An 8033-nucleotide genomic window follows, 5' to 3' on the forward strand; every position below is an offset into this window, starting at 1 on the left:
TGAGATATATAAACTCCATACGCAGGTGATGAAGGTATATTGCTGCATAAGGAAGTTGACGACAGAAAAGGTCATTTTATCGACCATAGAACTTACTTCCCATCTTGCAGAGTGTGGGATATGACTGATTTTTTTGACATGTGAACAAGCTAAAATTTTGGGAACGGTACATTTCCAGTTAAATGTGACAGAGACCAGCAAGCACACTCCCTTATTTTTTTCCTGACCATTTTATCAACCATTTTTTTAAACAATACTATTCATGGTTTAATTCTTTAAAGAGTCTTTGTTTCCTTCAATTTTAAAACAAAAATTCAAGTAAATGTGTGTTCTTTTTTTTATTGTAAGTTTGTAACAAATAAATTTTATATAAATCAGAGAAAAGAAAAATAAAACCACGTAAAGTAAAGGAAAAAACCAAACAATATCCCCAAAATCACAATAACAAATTCAAGTAAGCTATCATATTTGCAAATGTAATATAACTAGTACATTTAAATGAAACAGAAGGGAAAAAAACAAAAAAGTATTTAATTTACAAAAACAGATCAACTAAACCCTGCTAATTTTTGTGACCTTTTTCAAATAAACAATTTGAGATATCTATGCTAAGATACAAATTGAAGAAAAAATGGTTGGGACTTCCATCTTGCTTTGATATATCAATGGAATTCAATTATTGAAGTTTGAGACACAGCAGTTCAACTCTACATATAATAGTGCATTAATACAATTAATTATGCTGGCAAACAAAAATGGCAAGAATTTCTGAAGCTTTTTCACTTCATTTAGTTTGACTAGATGTTATAAATTTTCCTTTTTAATGCCTAAGTTTACATTCATTCATACCAAACATGCAGAAATTATACTATTATTTACACACCATTTCTCCACACTTGATAAAAATTTCATTTCAATATTCTTCGGATATTTGGATCTTTACAAGGAATGAATTTAATACTTCCTATGTAATTATACCCCCAACTTGAAAAGCGGGAGGGTACATGTATATAGTGATCTGGATGTCTGTCCGTCTGTTATGCTTTGGGGTACCCATCTCTTATCTGCAACTCCTCTTTTACCACTGAATGAATTTAATGAGACTTTTAAGAATCTTTGTTATAAATACAATGCCACTGTGCAGCTCCTTTTTTAGTTTTTGTATCACTTGAGTAGCTATTAAATTCATTCCTATACATATTTCATTTTTTTTTTAATTATGTGTAATAACATTTTAAATGTTATACGTCAAGCGGATTGGAACATTGATACATTTTTGACATGTCACTGTGACGTAGAAAACTTAGGTTATATGATATGAATTTTCCTATCCAATGAAATCAGAATACATGTTCATGTATATGGTGAGTTAAGGCCCGAGTATCACATGCTACCTAACAATACAATACATATCACGATATGGACATGTGATACAAATGTATCATGATACAGCTGTAAACAATTAAAATAACTGATCTTTTTTCATATTCTTGCTTGCTAACCTCCAAATTCATAGAAAATATAAAAAAAACATCTTGAGACCCCTAACCAGTTACTTATAGTCTTAGCATTATATTATTTTTTGTTGCTACCTTGTTCTCAATCAGTCTGAAACATTAACATTTCTTAGTTTGCATGTAGGATTTTCAAATAAGACAATGAAAATTAACTTTAACTTTATCACAATACATATATGGCAATACTATATGCGTATCGTGATACTTTGTGATCAATATGATCGATGTATTGCCGTATTGTTACACCTCTAATGATGATGAGAAAAACCAAGTTTCATTACAAAAAGCCACTGATTTTATGAAAAAGAAAAAAAAACCATAACGCAAGTCAGAAAAGATGTACACTGTATACAGTTAAAAAAAAAAAAACAACAGCACAGAAATAAGCATATCAAAACATACATGGGACCAAAAAATATAAATCAATCTAAATTCAGGAAAAACATGATCTGTTTGTAAAACACTGATGCTCCCGTATGGCAGTTAATCCCAAGCTACAAAATTTTGAAATGCCAGTCAAACTCTCGAGTCACAGTGAAGAGGTTGAAAAATTGGTTCAAAAAAGAAAGTTCTTGTCATAAGGAATACGCATATGAAATACGAAAGCCCTAGCACCAGTCATTCAAAAGCTTTTGTTTTTTTAAAAGTACCGCAGGTCAATTTCAAGATCAAGAGCCTCACTGCCATAAACATGTAAATATTGCTACCCCAAAAAATATCTTGTCACAAGGAAGACACATTATATAAGAAAGCCAAAGCAAAAGTGAGGGCAAGAATATTTTATTCAAAGAAATGTCAAACTTCAAGGTCAATATTAAGAGATCAAAAAGCGTCTTGTCAGGAAAACACATGTAAAAAATGAACCTCCCTACACTGACAAATCCAAAGAATTATGGCAATGGTAAAAGTTTCTGCTGACAGACAGACAGACAGGCCATAAACTATATACCCCTAAATCATCGAGTACAAGGGCATAAAAACTTGGGAGATGGTAAAAAAGAGGTAATTAAACAGTCACTAGCTGAATATTATTATGATATTTTAGATTTCATAATACTTTGTGAACACGGAATGTCCGATTACTGAACACAAGTTTGAAGTATTTTGTATATGCTGGAGATTCATATCGTATTTCATCACAGAATCTAGGAATGTTGCTTTTGACTAATCCTGGCTCTGCCTTACCATGATCTGGGATCTAAAATTAAACAGAAACTCCACAATATTTATGATAAATACAAAAGAATTTTTCTAACTGTACTCAAATTATATTTTGCCAACTTTTTACAATTAAAGGAAAAAACCATTCCCATTATTTAAAACAGTTTATCAAGTAGTAAAATTGAATTGTAAATGAATTTGAAAAGAAACTTGGTATTTCCAAAGTCCATATTATCATTGTTCAATATTACCTTACAATGTTCATGGAAACAAGAGCTTGGATACACTATAAAAAAGACTTACTACTCCGTTATCAATATCTACAATATCAGGTGTCCGACACCCCTTAGAAGGTGCTAAACAAATACTGTCCTCTAAGATGATATAACTTGATTTGTACTTCTTTAAAATGTCATGGACATCTTTAGGTGTTCTTCTCCCATATATCTGGTAAAGCTGTAAAGAGAATATATTTTTAATTGAAATAACATTTTCATAAGTGAAACAAAATAATTATATTTACTTTCTGGCTACCAATTTGTGACAACAACTGACCTCTTTGGTTTTAAATCTGAGATATTTGTCCTCGTAATGTGGATGGTTTGTGATTGGTCGGCCTGTACACAGCTTGACCCCGGCTAACAGCTGCATACTGCCAGTAAATGCGGCACCTTTTGGCACATTGGACCTGTTACAGTTCAAGAGAGATAACTCTATATTTTCTCATATAGAAATGCTGTATGCAGGGTTATTTTTGTTACGTTATTTTTGCCATGTCAGACTTGCAAACAATTGACCTGATTTTAAATTTCCCCAACCTCAGTTTGATTCTATTCAAGAAGATATACTGTGCTATTGAATTTCACCTATTTTAATTTGCCCTCGTAAAAGATCCGATTTTTTTTCTACTCCTCATACTTACTTGATCCACTCCATAAGTTCAACAGTATCTGGATCCCAAAACTCTTTTAATTCTTCTAACTCTTTCAATAGAGGTGAAAGCGCCTAAGTGATACATTATCATATAAATGACATTTCTTAACATGAACTAAATAAGTCCAAAAGAAAATAATAAAACAATTACATCTATGTGTCTTTTCATCACTTTTTTTTTAAGAATTCCATGAAAAAAATTTGTTAAACCAATGTTTACTTACTATTGCCAATAAAATTGTTAAAGTCAACAGAGTCATGAAGTGCCTGACTATTTGAACCTGTAATATAAATGAGATCAATTGAAACACATTTGTAAAATGATCAGAAAGATATGACTATGATAGATACATTGACATTTTATCCAATTATTTTGTGATTTCATCAGTATCATTATTATACTAGGCCAGCAGTAGAGTCTTACTATAATGCCCTGTGTTTTGAGGGGAGACAGTAGTGTCCTCCAGACTTTATAGTCACTGATTCCCACACTCCCTAGGATACACATGTAGGGAGTCCACAAGTACTTCATACGTAGCGTAGACATTCCCAGCATCCCAAAGAACACCGCTAATACTGTAACACACACATATAAGTCATAAACAAGATCTACATGTAAATTCTTCATTTCCAGTAATGTCAACATGTAAAATCTTCAATGAAAGTGTCATTCTTAAAGCACCATCCTAACCAAAAGTGAGCTAATGAAGATACATGTACGATTACTTTTTACTGACTTGATGTTAAAAGTCAGCAATAACAAATGTTTGTCTTTACCTGCATGGTAGGCTAATTCTGGACGACAGCTCAGAAGATGGGTTTTTTTGGCACTTGTGTGATCTTTGACATTAGTGTCATGTACATGGTTACTACAAAATCCATATATGCATGTTAACAATGTGTCCATGGAACAAAAAAGTGTGAGAAAAGCTAGAACAAATATATTTTTAGCTTTAGAGAAATTAAATATGTATTAATTAATGTTGAATATATACATGTATGGTCAATACTGGTATATTGTTTATGTTCGTATCTGGGTATATGAGAACAATGTATAAATTCTTAGCAATTGTACAAAACAATGCAGCAGGTTTTTTAAACATGATATACCAATTTACCCCACTTTTTTTTTTTTTTAAAAACATTGACCCTCATGTACCTACCTCCAGTTCTGCAGAACTGCTATAAATAAAATAATTAACATTCCTAGATGTGTGACAACATATAAAGGGAAGACAACTCCTTGTGTGAGTCTCTCAAATGTGTCAAACTGAAGGAATCCAAAGGCATCAATACATAGGTACAAGAGGGCATCAAAATCCCTGAAAACACAACAAAAATATATCAAACTGGAGGAGGCAAAAGGTATCAATACATAGGAACAACAGGACATCAAAATCCCTGAAAACACAAAAAAATTATATCAAACTGAAGGAACCCAAAGGCATCTACATAGGTACAACAGGGCATCAAAATCCCTGAAAACACATGAAAATTTATCTCATTCGCTCTCCTTTGCACATGTAATTTCAAGACATCCCATACGTTTTCAATAACATTATTATTAAAACCCCCCTGAGGGAGGGCTAGGAAGTTTAAAGATACAGTACATGTATTTGCCCTTTCTACATCAAGCTTGCAAGTACATGTACATTAAAAATCAGAGCCTAAAAATCTCAACAACAAAAATAAGTCAGAGAGAATTTTTTCCCCATAATATATTACAATTTCCATCTAATCGTTCCATAGAATTCTATTTATAATGTATTCTTTCGGTGATATAGTACATGTATACTTGATTAAAATTACATTTTACAAATGATTTATTACATTAATATTTTGCCTCTCACCTTGCATGACCTACATTAAATTTAGACATGATGAATTTGTAGATATGATCATCTGCATCAATCCCAAGTATTAACTGGAATGAGATAAAATAAAAATAATGCTCATTGCAATGAATAATAAATATATATCAGGTACTTCAAAAATTCACAAGTTCACAAACTGCATGTAAACTTATGCTATTTATACATGGTGTACCTTGAATAAATTCTGTAATATTATCATGGAGACCAGAACTGTTATAGAATAACCAAACACTTTAATGATTCGACTAGGAACACTGCACGGCTTCATCTCATCTCCCTGAAGATACAAGAAAAATTCCACAGAATGAGTCAGAGTGTAAATACAGTATTCAAAACATGCAAGAGTCCTTAGAATTACTGGATATTTAGTGCATTTCAGTTACCAAAAAATTGGCTTTCCTTTGTTCATTTACCTTGAGTTGAATAAGAAGAAGGGCAGAGGGAATAAAACTCATGACTAAAGACCCTAGGATCATTTTGTTGAAGAACTGCAGGAAGCACGTGAGTAGTAAAGAGGAACCCTGGGCAATAAACAGCATCTGAGTCTGAAATATACAAGGTCACAGTCCTATATTTCTCTTATTAGTCATCTACAGAATTAGCTCTGCTGAAAATCTGACATATTTTACAGATGTTTCAAAAATAAATTTTCAAGATATGACCATCTTAACCCCTCCCCCCAACCCTGGTATCTAAGGACCATAATTTTTGTAGATACTATATTAGCTGCTCGTCCATCAGTTTACATAAGAAATATCTATGATTATATAAAGGCCAATTGTCTCAATATATGTTGTATTTGCAATATATGACACATTAAAGCTCTTGTTGGGGCCTAGCTAACTCTGAATTTCACAATTTTAATAAAGATCAGCTGTGCATTTTAATCCTTAATGCAGATCGTTTGTCACTAGGTTTCCATGATCATTCAGATAATGAACAGTTTCAGAAACATAACAAAGTCTACCATAAATCACATTTAAATAACCTTTCTGGAAGGCACCATGTCTAGGACCCAGGTTCCAAATAAAGCGAAGGCCTGGAGTAGCAGAACAAACTGGTTAAACTGCCAGCAGAGGGAGAAACACAGCGTGGAGAGAAAGATAATCACCACAGACAGCTTCTGGAAGTAAATTACAGGTAATATTGAGAACATTACAAATCTATTTATAAACACAATTTTTATGACCCTTTTATTGAGGAATTGAGGGTACATTGTATATAGCTTTGGTCCTATCCATCTGACTCTCTTTTTGTCCACTAAAAATTTAGCCTTGCTCATTAATTTTGATTAATTGGAGCTATGGCTTTCATACTTCATATACACAAGTGCACTCCCTGTAAGAAGACCTTCTTTGGGTATATGTACTAAAAAAATTTGACCTCTTGACCTTGGAATTTGACCCACCTTTACAAAAAAATATCCAAACTTTAACCTTAATTGGCAATAACTTTTTAACTGCTGGTGCTTAAAATTGCATACTTCACAAGTAAATTCATTGTGAAAAGACCTTCCCATGAGTATAACTATTAATTTTTGACTTTGACCTTAAAGTTTGATCAACCATTTAAACTTTAACTTTTGCTGTAACTGAGGTAAGGCTTTAAAATATTCCACAGGTGCATTTCTTATGAAAAGGCCTTCCCTTAGGTACCCTTAAATTTGACCCTTTGACCTTGGAGTTTAACCTACTTTTTAAAAAAAATTAACCTAATATAGCTATTACTTTTAAATGGTTAGTACTTGGGCTTTTTCGCAAAACAACATTTTTTAATCTTTACAATGACTTCGGAGTTTGACTTGCATTTGAGAAACTTTATCCTTTATCATAAGCTGCCTAACAGGGGCATCCGTGTTTCACAAACACATACATTTTTTTTTTAAGAACTCTCTCAGTTTTTTCTTACCTCTTTCTTTGGAGAACAGTTATGTCTGAAGTAGTATGTTGTGGCTGCTATCTGTACCCAGATAAAGGGGAGAGAAAAACTCTCTCTGAGGGGAATTATATACTCCACCCTAGTTGTGTCTACTCTGCAACAGAGAAAATATTCATAGAATCATGAGGTTAATTATCTGCTCTTGACTAAGCATACAGCGATACATGTAACTGAAATAACTAAGACATGTTGCCCACTTTAATCTCTTTTACAGAACCTCAGCTTTAAAAAAAATACCTACATGTAATTGGTACACAATTTCTACAATTATTTTAAACCTTGAAGAAGAGTATAAGCTTATCAAATGAGTCAATATTTCTGATGTATACTTTTTTTTTTTCAAACAAGGATGTCGTAAACAGCTACAAATAGGCAAATTAGAAAGCCAAGAAGCCAGCTAAAGTTTGATAGCTGATGAGTCACGGCATTCTCTCAAGACGTTAGTTGTAGGAGAAACTAAGTCTGCAGGCACAATCTGCCATTCTCAAAACCAATTCAAACATATCTTATGCCACTGAAAAAACTACTTTTACAACAAAAATACAAAATACAGTAAAACTCATTTCGTACAAAAACGGATATTGCGAATTCACGGATATAGTGAAGTTAT

At 32.6% G+C, this 8033-nt stretch overlaps 1 protein-coding gene across 1 annotated transcript; it reads right to left on the bottom strand.

Moving 5' to 3' along the window:
- Nucleotides 1-383: 383 nt before the first annotated feature.
- Nucleotides 384-7517, bottom strand: LOC134254926 (probable C-mannosyltransferase DPY19L3; the record flags this gene model as incomplete). The annotated part of the gene is made up of 13 exons (XM_062737449.1): nt 384-2715; nt 2982-3134; nt 3234-3366; nt 3601-3683; nt 3836-3892; nt 4036-4187; nt 4389-4480; nt 4775-4933; nt 5462-5535; nt 5658-5762; nt 5899-6030; nt 6474-6608; nt 7394-7517. Coding segments are annotated over 13 exons (1549 nt in total), but the record flags the coding sequence as incomplete, so codon positions are not given.
- Between the last annotated feature and the right edge of the window lie 516 nt (nt 7518-8033).

This window comes from Saccostrea cucullata, unplaced genomic scaffold, assembly GCF_032062105.1.
Source record: "Saccostrea cucullata isolate Sc308-1 unplaced genomic scaffold, CSIRO_AGI_Scuc_v1 ctg1344, whole genome shotgun sequence".
NCBI classification, from domain to species: Eukaryota; Metazoa; Mollusca; class Bivalvia; order Ostreida; family Ostreidae; genus Saccostrea; species Saccostrea cuccullata.